Below are 16,122 nucleotides of genomic sequence, written 5' to 3' on the forward strand. Positions count from 1 at the left end.
TTATTTAGTAGCAATTCTGCTAATCTTTCGTTCGCAATTCTGCTAAGCTAAGATACACTCCCAGAGGGCGGCAGCCTAGCGTGTGCAATGCTGCTAAAAGCAGCTAGCGAGCGAACAACTCGGAATCACCCTCATTGGCCATTTTCTTTGAGTTTTTATTTGTTCCTTATTTACACCTTGATGTGGCAGTATACTCACTGACAACAGAAAAAAATGTGCTTTGGACAGTTATTACACCAATGTCAGCCAATGGCTTCTGGATGTGGTATGAAGATTCTTTGTTCTTAAAAAAGAAAACATAGCTGACATGGAAAGTAATAAGCCTGTAATAACCAGGGAGCCTAACGGCCCTATTTATCACAATGCAGATGTAATACATTTTGTACACCTATATTTGCAATGTGAAAATGTACACTTTCACATGAATTTGGGAAGAAGCTCTTGCTGAGAGACAGGCTTCGATAAGACCACTTCCAGGCAAAGAGCTGGAAGTAGAGTAACGTTCACAAGTGGCTATTTACCGTTTCTGAATGCTAAGAGTAAAAGCTTTTGTAACATTTACAGCAGCCAGGACCCATTTATAACCAATGCACTAATCAGCCCTTGTGTCTCAATATGATTACTTGGAAGATCTCTTACTAGATATTTCGGTTTTTGGTTTCCCTGTCTTTAGCATGTATTACAACTTTCCCCTGAAAGACACTCATTTTTCACCTGCAATCACATATAGCCTCAAGCTAATTTTATGATTTACTGTATCTTGATCCTGATAGGGAAGCCACAATACTATGCGCTTGATATTAAATATCCATCATGGAATGTTGCTGCAGGCAACCATGTCATGGATAAAAGACCCAAGCCGGTTACTGCTAAATTACATACCTTGCAGCATGCCAGAATATAATGAACCAGGGAAATCTGCCTTTCTATCCGTTATCCCTGCCAAGATTACTCACAGCAAGACACAAAGATTAATAGTACTTTCTTGTGATAGACTCAACCACAGACTTTCACATGAAGTCAAATAAACTGAGGTGAATATTTTTTTTATTTAATCTGGAATGTTTTCAACAGCCCATTGACAGTGGTTGACAGAGGTGGAAAAAACATATATTCAACCTTTGCATTATGTATGTAGTGACTTATTCAAATTGTTCTGTGTTATATAATAATTAGAGCTAAAAGTTCTCCAAAATATTTTTATTGCAGGTGATGGGCGAGGTGACGCCTGCAAAGATGATTTTGATAACGACAGCATTCCCGATATCTATGATGTTTGCCCAGAGAACAGTGGGATTAGTGAAACTGACTTTAGGAAGTTCCAGATGGTTCCTTTGGATCCAAAGGGGACAGCACAAATTGATCCCAATTGGGTTATTCGCCATCAGGGCAAAGAACTGGTGCAGACTGCCAATTCTGATCCTGGCATAGCTGTAGGTAAGTACATTTAATATAGGTAGTTTTCACAGCTTACCTGGGTGCCTGTTTAAAAAAATTCCAAGTAGTTCCACTTACTGTATGCTTTAGAAAAGACTACTGTCCTTTTTCACCTATTTATAAAAGTACATTGTAGTGTACAGATGTGTCCACAGAAATTTAGCACATCTACAATCAGTTTCCCTGACATGCGGGGGGACGCCCAGCACAGGGCTAGTCTGCCCCGCAAGTCAGGCCCTACCCTGCCGCACAAGTAAAAAAGCATTGCACAGCGGCGATGCTTTTGTGCTTGAAGAGTAGCTCCCTACCAGCACAGCTCCTGCGAACTGGCAAGGAGCTACTCATTGCTCAGTGACGTGCGGTGGGGTGAGGCAGGTGAGGCAGAGCCTTTCCTGTCATACTTACGTTTAAACCAGAGTTTTGACTGAATAAAGTATATGAAAAATACTAATAATTTGTTTAAAATATCTTCTTTGCATTATTCTAATAATTTTTATAGCCCAAACTCTGGAGTAAAAAGTCTATGGCAGGTGAGGCAGTGCCTCACCTGCTTATCTTTTCTGCACATCTCTGATCAAAACTAACCAAATTTCTAGGGGTTTATACTGCTGCTCCTGTGTATAATGCCCAGATGTACCCTTTGGCTCATATATTGCATGTAAATCTGGCTCTGGGGTTAGCCAGTGCCTCCTTAGCCATTTAGCTCACCGCACGTCCCTGCATTGCTGTCGGTCGCAGCGGCTGCATGTGACGTCATGCAGCCGCCCTTGTACGATCCGCGCACGCCTGCGTTGCCCGGGCCGTGCCCCTAAAACAGCGGCTAAACACCGCCGGACCACCCCCTCCCACCCAGCGACCGCCACTGCCTGTCAATCAGGCAGAGGCGATCGCAGGGTTGAGATGGCCGTCAGCTGTCTGGCATGTCTGACGCCGGCGCATGCACAGTTGTTTTCACACTGCAGTGATCAGGTCTGAATTAGGCCCCATGTGTAGCGCGGGGGTGGGGGGGGGGGGCAGATATAACATGTGCAGAGAGAGTTAGATTTGGGTGTGGTGTGTTCAAACTGAAATCTGAATTGCACTGTCAAAATAAAGCAGCCAGTATTTACCCTGCACAGAAACAAAATCACCCACCCAAATCTAACTCTCTCTGCACATGTTATATCTGCTCCACCTGTAGTGCACTAATTCAGTTCTGATCGCTGCTGTGCATTTTCGTTCAGCGGACGATCAGATCCAAACTGCGCATGTGTAATCACCGCACTGCGCCCGCACGGCTGCAATGGGGATCGCCGGTCAGCGATGGGTTTGTGCGAAGGATCCATTTGCACAGGGGTTCGCAAGCAGATTGACAGGAAGAGGCCGTTTGTGGGTGTCAACTGACCATTTTCAGGGAGTGTCTGGAAAAACGCAGGCATGTCCAAGCCTTTGAAGGGAGGGTGTCTGGTGTCAAATCCGGCCCCGAACAACCTGATGTGATCGCAGCAGCTGAGTAAGTCCCAGGCTGCGCAGAGACTGCACAAAATTAGTTTGTGCAGCTCTGCTACACATCCGAACACACACTTGCACAGCGAAAACCCACTCCCCCAGTAGGTGGCGACTATCTGATCACAGGGCTGCAAAAATTGCTGCCCAGCGATCAAATCTGAATTACACCCATGGTTTTGCCCATTAGCTAACAAATGTGCTGCTGTGATCAGATCTGAATTAGGCCCAGTATTAGTGAGTTAATGCTCACAATTCGGGAAAAAGTACTCAAGCACAGGTATTGCTATCCATGGAAGAGTGACTAAGTCCTACCAGGCGTCTCATGCCATCTAACACAAATGAAGTGTATGAAAACACATTTGTAACCATTAAACTTAATCCATCTTGTACAGTTATTGCATTCATTACAATGTTTCATTTGTGTACAAATGGTAGATATGTTACCATTTTACCAATGACAATCATGCTTGCCAACTCTACTTTAATATCCAGGAGTGTCCTGAATTCTGGAGCCTCTCCCAGACTCCTGAAAGAGTGGGTCAGGCACCTGCATGCTGCTCACGGGCCCGGGATTTGATAAGATGATTTTTCATTAAATCCCATCATTGTGGCCCCCTGTAAATCACAGCACATTTCTGGTTAGAACAGAGGGGCCGGAGCTACGATAATTCCCCCACACCTCAGATATTGTTGCCAGTTCCAGGACCCTCCTAGAGGGAGCTTTGTAAAAGTCAGCTAGCATGATGTCAATAAATATTGCTTACATTTTCTCCCAGGCTTTGATGAATTCAGCGCAGTGGATTTCAGTGGAACATTCTATGTGAACACCGACCGTGATGACGATTATGCGGGCTTTGTGTTTGGCTATCAGTCCAGCAGCAGGTTCTATGTGCTCATGTGGAAGCAAGTCACACAGACATATTGGGAGGATAAGCCATCTAGAGCCTATGGTTACTCTGGGGTGTCATTAAAAGTTGTTAATTCCACAACAGGCACTGGGGAACACCTGCGAAATGCTCTGTGGCATACTGGAAATACACCAGGAGAGGTATAACTTCATTAAATCAGTGTCTAGCAAAAGTTACACAAAATGAAACTATTTAGTGTATTTGTAATTTTTATTACTTTATATTAACTAAAACTGAACTTAAAATTCCAAGGTAAGAACATTGTGGCACGATCCCAAGAATGTTGGCTGGAAAGACTATACTGCTTACAGGTGGCATCTGACTCACAGACCAAAGACTGGTTTCATTAGGTAAGCCATTATTTGCATGTGACATAATACACTGTGGGGGTCATTCCGAGTTGATCGCTCGTTATTTTTTTCTCGCAACGGAGCGATTAGTCGGTAATGCGCATGCGCAATGTCCGCAGTGCGACTGCGCCAAATAAATTTGCTGTGCAGTTAGGTATTTTACTCATGGCATTACGAGGTTTTTTCTTCGTTCTGGTGATCGTAATGTGATTGACAGGAAGTGGGTGTTTCTGGGCGGAAACAGGCCGTTTTATGGGTGTGTGCGAAAAAACGCTACCGTTTCTGGGAAAAACGCGGGAGTGGCTGGAGAAACGGAGGAGTGTCTGGGCGAACGCTGGGTGTGTTTGTGACGTCAAACCAGGAACGACAAGCACTGAACTGATCGCAGATGCCGAGTAAGTCTGGAGCTACTCAGAAACTGCTAAGAATTGTCTATTCGCAATTCTGCTAATCTTTCGTTCGCAATTTTGCTAAGCTAAGATTCACTCCCAGTAGGCGGCGGCTTAGAGTGTGCAAAGCTGCTAAAAGCAGCTTGCGAGCGAACAACTCGGAATGACCCCCTGTATACAAAGGGGTTAATTTACAGAGGGGTATATTTACTAAGTTGGGTTTCCATAAGTGTAGATGTTGCCCATAGCAATCAGATTCTACTTATCATGTATCTACAACGTTCTAGAAGATAATAGCTAGAACCTGATCTGTTGCCATTGGCAACAGCTCCACTTCTGAAAACCCGCACTTTAGTAAATATATATCCATGAGTGTGCAGCAACTGCTAGACACTTTTGACCAACTAGATTTGGTCTATAGATAGACATTTAAAGAATGTGCCTTATTGTTTACTAGAGGTTATTCTACTTTGCAGTTTCTCACTCGTTATTAATTACCCCCAATATAAATTGTATTTTTATTACATTAAGATCAATGTTATTTTTTTCCTTTCTTGCTCATTATTCACACTCCAATATTTAACAAATATAACCAGTTATGTACAGTAAATACATGGTCTATTTACCTTTGGTGGCTAGAGAGTTGTGGGAACTGTTATGATGTAACGTTGACTGTCGCCGTAATACATAATGAAGCATCATAGCATTTTAATATGCCAGGTAGCTCCCAGCAAAAAACCCTTCTTGTTGTAAGGGAGAAGTGCTGTGCACATGTGCAAAACTTACCTGCGACCGATCTAGCAATGCTTCTACAGTGGTGCTTGATCCCATGTTAACGGTAGAGCACTTTGCGGTAAAATATATAAACAAAATATAAAAATAAATTAAACAGAAATACAGCAATAGCTGTTCTGAGGGAAAGTGCAGTCACCAACTAACATTAGTAGCTGGAATTAATATTCTCCCATTTTATAAAGCACTAATCTATTCTGCATTAGTGAACACTGTGCAGTACATGAAAATTCCTTGACATGAATGGACGCCATATATTGTTGGCTCTTTCAAACGTGAAGGACATCAGGAGAGAGACAGAAAGAAGATAAATGAGTATTAACTTGTAAAGTGCTCAGAAGTATTGAGATGCCACACAATTGTGGCTGTCAGAGTATAACAATATTCTTTGGGATGCAATCAGAAAGAATGAAAAAATAGGATTTTGATAACCTACCGGTAAATTCTTTTCTCCTAGTCCGTAGAGGATGCTGGGGGTATAGACGGGATCCGCAGGAGACATGGGCACTCTAAAGACTTTTCATTGGGTGTGAACTGGCTCCTCCCTCTATGCTCCTCCTCCAGACCTCAGTTGTAGGAACTGTGCACAGGGAGACTGACATTTCGAGGAAAGGAATTACTTAACTAGTGGTGAGATATCTACCAACTCACACCCTCAACCATGCCGCACACATGGCATTCAACATAACACACGCCAACAGGCATGAACCAATTGCAGCAACATGCTGAAACCAAGATAACACAACTTGTGTAACTCTAATAACTAAACTGCAGGTAAAGTACGCACTGGGACGGGCGCTCAGCATCCTCTACGGACTAGGAGAAAAGGATTTACCGGTAGGTTTCAAAATCCTATTTTCTCATACGTCCTAGAGGATGCTGGGGACGACATCAAGACCATGGGGTCTATACCAAAGCTCCAGTACGGGCGGGAGAGTGCGGATGACCCTGCAGCACAGATTGACCAAACTTGAGGTCCTCATCGGCCAAGGTGTCAAACTTGTAGAACTTAGCAAATGTGTTTGACCCTGACCAAGTAGCTGCTCGGCAAAGTTGTAATGCCGAGATTCCACGGGCAGCCGCCCAGGATGAGCCCACCTTCCTAGTGGAGTGGGCCTTTACCGACGTCAGTAACGGCAATCCAGACGTAGTATGAGCTTGCTGAATCGTATTTCTAATCCAACATGCAATAGTCTGCTTGGAAGCAGGAAAGCCAATCTTGTTGTGATCATACAGGACAAATAGAGTCTCTGTTTTCCATATACGAGCCGTTCTAGCAACATAGATTTTCAAAGCTCTAACCACATCTAGAGATTTTGACTAAGTGAATGGGTCAGTAATTACTGGCACAACAATAGGTTGGTTTATGTGGAAAGATGAAACCACCTTCGGAAGAAAATGTTGACGAGTCCTCAACTCTGCCCTATCTTCATGGAAGATCAGGTAAGGGCTCTTGTGAGACAAGGCCCCCAATTCAGACACCCGCCTTGCGGATGCCAAAGCCAAAAGCATCACCACTTTCCAAGTGAGAAACTTCAACTCTATCTTTTGTAGAGGCTCAAACCAATCCGATTGAAGGAACTGCAACACCACATTAAGGTCCCATAGTGCCACTGGAGGCACAAATGGAGGCTGGATGTGCAGAACCCCTTTCACAAAGGTCTGAATCTCTGGGAGAGAGGCCAATTGTTTCTGGAAGAACACTGACAAGGGCAAAATCTGGACCTTGATTGATGCCAATCGGAGGCCCGCCTCCAAACCATCCTGCAAAAAATGGAGAAAACGTCCTAAATGAAACTCTTCCGTAGGAGCTTTCTTGGCTTCACACCAAGATACATATTTTCTCCAAATACGGTGGTAATGTTTCGACGTTACTCCCTTTCTGGCCTGAATAAGGGTGGGGATGACCTCCTCGGGAATACCCTTCCTAGCTAGGATACAGCGCTCAACAGCCATGCCGTCAAACGTAGCCGTGATAAAGTCTTTGTACACACACGGCCCCTGCTGCAGCAGGTTCTCTCGAGGAGGAAGAGGCCGAGGATCTCCTATGAGTAAACTGTTGAAGATCTGGGTACCAAGCCCTCCTTGGCCAGTCTGGGGCAATGAAGATTGCTCGAACCCTTGTTTTTCTTATGATCCTGAGTACATTTGGGATCAGCGGAAGTGGAGGGAAGACATACACTGACGGAAATGCCCACTGGGTCACCAGTGCATCCACTGCTACTGCTTGAGGGTCTCTCGACCTGGAACAGTATCTCTGAAGCTTCTTGTTGAGACGAGACGCCATCATGTCTATTTGAGGAACTCCCCAAAGACTTGTCACCTCTGCGAAGACTTCTTGGTGGAGGCCCCACTCTCCTGGATGGAGATCGTGTCTGCTGAGGAAGTCTGCTTCCCAGTTGTCTACTCCCAGAATGAATATTGCTGACAGAGCTTGTAGATGTTTTTCTGCCCAGCGGAGGATTTTAGTCGCCTCCGCCATTGCCGCTCTGCTTTTCGTTCCGCCCTGCCTGTTTATGTATGCGACTGCTGTTACATTGTCCGCCTGGATCTGCACAGGACGGTCTTGAAGAAGATTGTTGAAGGCCATTGTAAATGGCTCTTAGCTCCAGAACATTTATGTGAAGGCAGGCTTCCTGTTGTGACCAACGTCCCTGGAAGTTTTCTCTCTGAGAGACTGCTCCTCAGCCTCGGAGACTTGCATCCGTGGTTACCAGAACCCAGTCCTGAATCCCGAACCTGCGTCCCTCTAGTAGGTGAGAGCTGTGTAACCACCACAGGAGCGAAATCCTGTTTTTTGACGACAGGATTATCTTTCTGTGCATGTGTAGGTGTGACCCGACCATTTGTCCAACAGGTCCCACTGGAATACTGTGGCATGGAAACTGCCAAACTGTATGGCCTCGTAGGCCGCCACCATCTTCCCCAACAACCGAATGCACTGATGGATCGACACACTTGATGGTTTCAATATCTGTTTTACCATTTTCTGGATTTCCAGAGCCTTTTCCAGCGGAAGAAATACTCTCTGAACTTCTGTGTTCAGAATCATCCCGAGGAAAGACAACCTTGTCGTCGGTTCCAACTGTGACTTTGGGTAATTTATGATCCACCCGTGTTGTTGGAGTATTGACAGAGAGAGTGATATGTTTTGTAACAACTGCTCCCTGGATCTCGCTTTTATCAGGAGGTTGTCCAGATAAGGAATTATAATGACTCCTTTCTGACGAAGGAGTACTATCATCTTCGCCATCACCTTGGTGAATACCCTCGGCGCCGTGGAGAGACCAAAAGGAAACGTCTGGAATTGGTAATGGCAATCCTGAACCGCGAATCTCAGATACGCCTGGTGAGGAGGATAAATGGGAACATGTAGGTAAGCATCCTTTATGTCCACCGACACCAAGTAGTCCCCCTCCTCCAGACTGGCAATCACTGCCCGAAGTGATTCCATCTTGAACTTGAACCTTTTTAGGTAACCATTCAGATCCTTTAGATTTAGGATCGGTCTGACCGGCTTCGGAACCACAAAGAGACTTAAATAAAAACCCCTCCCTTGTTGTGACAACGGTACCAGGACTATGAGCTGGTCTTGACATAATTTTTGGATTGCCGCTGTTACTGCTTCTCTTTCTGACGGAGAAACTGGCAAGGTCGATTTGAAAAATCGGCATGGGGGAACGTCTTGAAACTCCATCTTGTACCCCTAGGATACTATCTGCAACACCCAGGGATCCAGGCCAGACAGAATCCAATCCTGGCTGAAGAGTTTGATACGTGCCCCCACCCAAGCGGCCTCCCGCAGGGGAGCTCCAGCGTCATGCTGGGGATTTGGCAGAAGTAGGGGTAGACTTCTGCTCTTGGGAACCTGGAGCCGCTGTGGGCTTCTTTCCCCTTCCCCTTCCCCTACCTGCAAAGAAGGGGGAACCTCTCGTCTTTCTGTAATTATTGGGCCGAAAGGACTGCAGTTGCGGGTGATAGGTCTTTTTTGCCAGTACAGGCGCAGAGGGCAAAAATGTCGACTTACCTGCGGTAGCCGCCGAGACTAACGCATCCAGGCCATCGCCAAATAAGGCCTCACCTTTATATGGGAGAGCCTCCATGTTTCTTTTGGAATCTGCATCCGCGTTCCACTGGCGAATCCACAACGCCCGCCTAGCCGATACTGCCATGGTAGCGGCCTGTGAACTCAAGAGTCCAATATCCTTCATTGCTTCCAGTATGTAGGCGGCAGCGTCCTTGATATTCCCTAACTTAAGGAGTATCTCATCTTTATCAATCGTGTCAATTTCTGATAACACGCTTTCTGACCATTTTTCAATAGTGCAACTCACCCATGCGCAGGCAATAGTGGGCCTAATCAGTGTACCATTGGTAACATAAATGGATTTCAATGTCATTTCCATTTTGCGGTCTGCCGGCTCTTTAAGAGAAGCCGTGCCAGGAGCAGGGAGAATTACCTTCTTTGTCAACCTGGAAAGTGCACTGTCTAACACAGGGGTGACTCCCACTTTTTCCTGTCCTCAGCCGGGAAAGCTATGTGAATCCTTTTGGGAATACGAAATCTTTTATCAGGATTCACCCACATCCCTTCAAACAGAGCATTTAGTTCGTGTGAACGGGGGAACGTGACTTTGGACTTCTTTTCCTTACATAAATACGCCTTCTCCTGCGATACAGGAGTGGTTTCTGTAATCCCTTATAGCCACAATCATATATTGTATATTTTTTGCCAATTTATGATCTATCTCTCTGGATTCACTATCGTCGACACAAGAGTCAGAATCCGTGTCGGTATCAGTGTTTACAACATTTGCAAATGGTCTCTTATGTGACCCAGAGGGGCTGCCCGCATAAGGAATAACAGCATCCTGAAAAAGATTTTCTCCAGCATGCAGCCTTAGATTCAGACTTATCCAATCTATGGTTAATCAGATGCATACTGTCGCATATCTCTTTCACCCATGCAGGCTCTTGGTGTGCCGGTAGTGCCACCACATTACAACTCTGTGTCCCTAAAATGACTTCCTCCAGGGAGGAACTCCCTGCCTCAGAAATGCCTCACACGTGTACAGCACACCAACAGACACACTGGGACTTATTTTGGGGACAGACCCACAGTAAAATCTGTCAAAGGGACACAGGATACGAGCAGCCAGTTCACAATCCCAGCGTCAGTATTTCCTGTGAACACAGTATGTCCACAGCCTAACAGCGCTTTTTAAATAGTAATATACACTATCAAATGCACCACAATCTCTTTGTGCCCCCCCCTTAATAGCACCCTGTACTTGTCAGAAGTGGAGGAGAGGACCAACGTGAACTCTGCAGCCTGAGGAGAGAGAGAAAATGGCGCTGAGTAGTGTGCTGGCTGCCTGAGGAAGAAGCTCCGCCCCCGCAATGGCGCGTCCTTACACTCATACAAACACTGTAATATTTATACTGGCGGGGGTAGGGCTGTGCCCGCGGCAACTAATGCCTCCTTTTAGCCAGTTTGAGGTATTTTTCTTGCTGCCCAGGGCGCCCCCCCCCGCACCCTGCACCCTGTAGTGCCTGCGTGTGTGGGCAGCAATGGCGCACTGTGCTCCCGCCAGCCGCGCCACATCTCAGCCGTCACTTACTTGATAGAAGATCATTCTTCTTATACTCACCTGTCTTCTGACTTCTGGCTTTGTGAGGGGGGGTGACGGCATGCTGTGGGAGTGAGCATCTAGACACGGCTAGCGTTCAGTACCCTTCAGCAGAGGCGTAACTAGGGTTTTTGGAGCCCAGGGCAAGATGTAAAATGGCGCACCCCCCCCCCCCAAAGAAAAAAAAACATAGCAAAAGAAGCATTTGCGGCGCACTTGGCAAAAAATGGGCGTGGCCACACACCAGAAGGGGTGTGGCCATGCTCCAGAAGGGGTGTGGCCACTGAAAATGGCCCACAGTGCCAGTTACATTGCCCAACAGTGCCAGATACAATGCCCCACAGTGCCAGATACAATGCCACACAGTGCCAGTTACATTGCCCCACAGTGCCAGATACAATGCCCCACAGTGCCAGTTACATTGCCCCACAGTGCCAGATACAATGCCCCACAGTGCCGGATACATGCCCCACAGTGCCAGTTACATCGCCCCACAGTGCCAGATACAATGCCCCACAGTGCCAGATACATGCCCCACAGTGCCAGTTACATTGTCCCACAGTGCCAGATACAATGCCCTACAGTGCCGGATACATGCCCCACAGTGCCAGTTTCATTGCCCCACAGTGCCAGATACAATGCCCCACAGTGCCAGATACATGCCCCACAGTGCCAGTTACATTGTCCCACAGTGCCAGATACAATGCCCTACAGTGCCGGATACATGCCCCACAGTGCCAGTTTCATTGCCCCACAGTGCCAGATACAATGCCCCACAGTGCCAGATACATGCCCCACAGTGCCAGATACATGCCCCACAGTGCCAGTTACATTGTCACACAGTGCCAGATACAATGCTCCACTGTGCCAGTTACATACCTCACTGTGCCAGATACATGCCCCACACTGTGCCTGATACATGCCCCACTGTGCCAGTTATATGCCCCACAGTGCGGGTTACATGCCCCACTGTGCGGGTTACATGCCCCACTGTGCCAGTTACATGCCCCACTGTGCTCCCCCCCCCCCCCCCCGGTCACTTACCGAGTCACCGGCGCGGCGGCGCCGCTTGTTCTATGTGAGGGGAGGAGAGCGCCTCTCCTTCCCCTCACCGCTCCAGGACAGGTCTCCGGCGGCTATGTGGCGCCGGTTCGCTAGCCAATCAGAGCTCGCGGACCGGCAGCCAATCAGGAGCCGGTCCGCAAGCTCTGATTGGCTAGCGCCGCCGGAGGCCGGACACAGCGCAGCGCTGCTAGGGCTTTTAGCGGCAGGGAGGGGAGGGAGAGACGGTGCGCTCTCCTCCCCTCACATTTCAGCTTTCGGCGTGACGGGGGCGAGTGGGGCATGATGCCCTGGCCGCCGGCGGCGCCCCCCTCTCCTGGGCCTGCCAAGGCGCCTCGCCCTACCCTAGATATGCCTCTGCCCTTCAGGAGCTAATGGTGTCCTGTCAGCCAGAAGCAGAGCCATGAAACTCTGAGGAAGTTGGTTCTGCTTCTGCCCCCTCAGTTCCACGAAGCAGGGAGTCTGATGCCAGCAGATCTCCCTGAAAATTAAGAACCTAACATAAGTCTTTTCAGAGAAACTCAGTAGAGCTCCTCAGAGTGCATCCAGTCGACCTGGGCACATTTCTAAAACTGAGGTCTGGAGGAGGGGCATAGAGGGAGGGGCCAGTTCACACCCAATGAAAAGTCTTTAGAGTGCCCATGTCTCCTGCGGATCCCGTCTATACCCCATGGTCTTGATGTCGTCCCCAGCATCCTCTAGGACGTATGAGAAAAGACTATTACAGAGAATGGCTAACAATGTATTTATTTGTGTAAAAATGAAACAACAAAAGTGACTTACAATTGGGAATATTCATTACTATACACCAATCCCCCGATATATTTGTATATCAAGTACAATAATACTGAACCAATTCAAGTTTTCGCCACTCCAGGAACAGCTGCTCCAAAAAGCAGCTGTTGCTGCAAAGTCTAATGCTGACAGTGACGCACCTAATTATTAGCAGTGTACCTTTCCACTGCGACACTGACCTGGAGGGTTTGTACACATGCATGACCAGAGCTCACACATGTGCACAGAGAGGAATGGCACAGACAGATATATCCCATCAGTTCCCTCTTCATAACCCGGACCTCCTACCCATAAGAAGGAGCTGGTCTCTGGTACCAACGCCAGAATCAGGGATGAAGGGTAATTAGGAGATATCAGTGATATCTCATGCATTACCTGTTTTATGAATACCTCCAGTTCTTGGACATGTTGCTCAATTCATTCAAGCAAACCATATTCACGTTGGTCTGTGGGAGGTTCCAATATCATACCTCCCAATTGTCCCGATTTTCGTGGGACAGTCCCATGTTTTTGGGACTGTCCCGTGGTTGGGGGGTGTCGGCAGTTGGGAGGCTCTTTAACTCACTGCTCTGCGGTGAACAGACGCTGTGCGCATGCGCAAGAGTCTATTCACAGATACAGGAGGGACAGGGGGCATGCCAGCAGCTCACAGAGCACTGGCCATGCCCCCATAGTGACGTGGAATGGGGCGTGGCTCACTAGTGCGGCTTTACCATGAGACCATGCCCCTTTTATGAGACCACGCCCCCTTTCCCAGCGGGCAAGGCTACGCCGTGCAGGAAATCCCTCTTTATACCTCCCTGGGAGATTTGCAGTATGATGATTCATAGAACATTGTTTTCATGTTATCATGCGCATTTTGATGTAGATTCATTCTATACAGCATTTAGCAACATACCACCCACCCTCAGGGCTTTCACCATAGTGGCTATCACACACCTAAAATAGAACACTACAGACCCAAAACTACTGTAAGTCTGTTTCACTGATTTATCATCTTCACACATAGAAATTTGCTTTTTCATTTACATTCCTCTTTTAAGCATTTTCCACAAACATTGTACATGTTTTATTAGCATGCCATACATTCTGTTATACTGTATAATTAGTAAAGTAGAGGCACAAGTAGTAAGTGTTTAGTTTATATACGTTATGGGAAAGAGCATGAAATAGTTATATTACCCAATAGTTTACTCACTGGTTTATTGCTTCTACATGACATACTGTAGTTTGGCTTTTGGCATGGTCTGACATGAAAGCATTTGGAAGGCAGCCACTGGAAATTTTGAAAACAAAACAGAGACTATTCTTTGATTATTTATTAGACTTGACCTGCTGGTCCATATTCCTCATATCTCAACTTTATTTTTTGCCCCATAGAGTTGTTGTGTTTGAAGGAAAACAGATCATGGCAGACTCTGGGCCACTCTACGACAAGACATACGCAGGTGGACGGCTAGGACTCTTTGTATTCTCCCAGGAAATGGTATTTTTCTCCGATCTCAAGTATGAATGTAAAGGTTAGTATTATATTTTTTAAATCATGCTAGAACTTAGTACTTCTAATCATCCAGATTTTCCCATTGCACTGCCAATTCGACTGAATGTTTCCAAAAGCAGCCACTTTGGTCATAGAATATGTTACCATATGCACTAGGTACGGGTGTGTAACACATGACCGGCAGTCCGGTCAGCATACCAACGCCTGCATCCCGGCAGCGGAATGCCGGAGGAGGGAGGGGGGGGGGGGGCGCAAGTGCAGCAAGCCCCTTGCGGGCTCAGTGGCAACCGCAGGGTTCTATTCCCACTCTATGGGTGTCGTGGACAATGAGTGGGAATAGTCCCTGTTGGTCAGCATGCGACCGTTGGGATAGTGAGAGCCTGGGATGTAGGGGGAGGTAATGTGACCAGCGGTCTCCTGACCGCCGGTCACATAACTACATCCCACAGGTACAGTGTCATTAAAACCATGTTTGTATGACAATAGACCAACTTATATGGCTTTCTTTTATTGCCCTCAGATTTTTGTGGTGGGATGTAATGCAGTCCGCAATCGTCTTAGGTGTGGGATGCCTTGTAAGTGATTGTCCCTTTAAAAAAGTCAGAGAACAGCCGGCAACACACACCTCCGGCGATCTCGGACTGCATTACATCCCGCCATTGATGTTTTATAGGGCAGAATGTACCAACTTCTTGCGGTAAGAGCTGCCCCTTGCGATAGCTGCTGGTCCCTGGACTTCCAGGTCTATGACCTGGGAGTCCATCTGCACATGTGCAGAGTGACGCAGTGGCCGCAGGGGATGCTGGTTGGGAGCCGATCAGATCCCTCTGACAGCACTGATGCGGAAAGAAACCCATAGGCTTCTATAGGAAGCCCCTCCTCCAGGGCTTAGTACATACAGGAAATGCAGTAAAAACCAGAAAACTAGGTTTTTACCCCATTTTTCCTATTAGTACATACCGCCAATATTATGTTTACTTTTTTGTCTATAATTCTTCAACAGTTTTTTTCTATTAGACCCTAAGGGGTTGATTTACTAAAGCTTCTAAGATAAGTGGAGGTGTTGCAAATAGCAACCAATCAGATTATATTATTTTCTAGGATGCAGAAGAGAAATGAAAGCTATAACATGGTTGCTATGGGCAATGCCGCCATTTTTCATTTTTAGAAGCTTTAGTAAAGCTACCTCTAAAAGTATAAACAAATCTGTGCTATTCATTAACTATTACATTTGCGCTAGGCCCTTGGTAGCGATAGCTTAAACCTCCAGCTATAAGTTTGCTCTAGGCCCTTGGTAGCGATAGCTTAAACCACCAGCTATACGTTTGCTCTAGACCCTTGGTAGAGACAGCTTGGGACTCCAGCCGCTGTCTATGGGGGTCATTCCGAGTTGATTGCTCGCTGCCGATTTTCGCAGCGCAGCAATCAGGTAAAAAAATGGCAAAACTGTGCATACGTATGCACCGCAATGCGCACGCACGTCGTACGGGCACAAAGAGCATCGCTGCTGTGCACTGGATCTAGCGAAGATTTCATTTGCACAGTCGATCGCAAGGAGATTGACAGGAAGAGGGCGTTAACTGACCATTTTCTGGGAGTGTTTGGAAAAATGCAGGCGAGGCCGGGCGTTTGCTGGGCGGGTATCTGACGTCATTGCCGTGTCATTCGTCGCAGCAATCATCGCACAGAATAAGTAACTACAGGGCTGGTCTTGTTCTGCACAAAATGTGTTTGAAGCCGCTCTGCTGCACAGGCGTTCGCACTCCTGCT

The 16,122-nt window shown here is 46.9% G+C and overlaps 1 protein-coding gene across 1 annotated transcript in view; it reads left to right on the top strand.

Moving 5' to 3' along the window:
- The window catches only part of THBS2 (thrombospondin 2), a 132,243-nt gene that overhangs the window by 110,552 nt on the left and 5,569 nt on the right, over window positions 1-16,122 (top strand). The window contains exons 18-21 of the mRNA XM_063917764.1: window positions 1,210-1,437; window positions 3,702-3,973; window positions 4,086-4,183; window positions 14,232-14,371. Coding sequence (XP_063773834.1) covers window positions 1,210-1,437; window positions 3,702-3,973; window positions 4,086-4,183; window positions 14,232-14,371 — 738 coding nt within the window. The remainder of the gene's footprint in view (window positions 1-1,209; window positions 1,438-3,701; window positions 3,974-4,085; window positions 4,184-14,231; window positions 14,372-16,122) is intronic.

This window comes from Pseudophryne corroboree, chromosome 4, assembly GCF_028390025.1.
Source record: "Pseudophryne corroboree isolate aPseCor3 chromosome 4, aPseCor3.hap2, whole genome shotgun sequence".
In the NCBI taxonomy this organism is placed as follows: Eukaryota; Metazoa; Chordata; class Amphibia; order Anura; family Myobatrachidae; genus Pseudophryne; species Pseudophryne corroboree.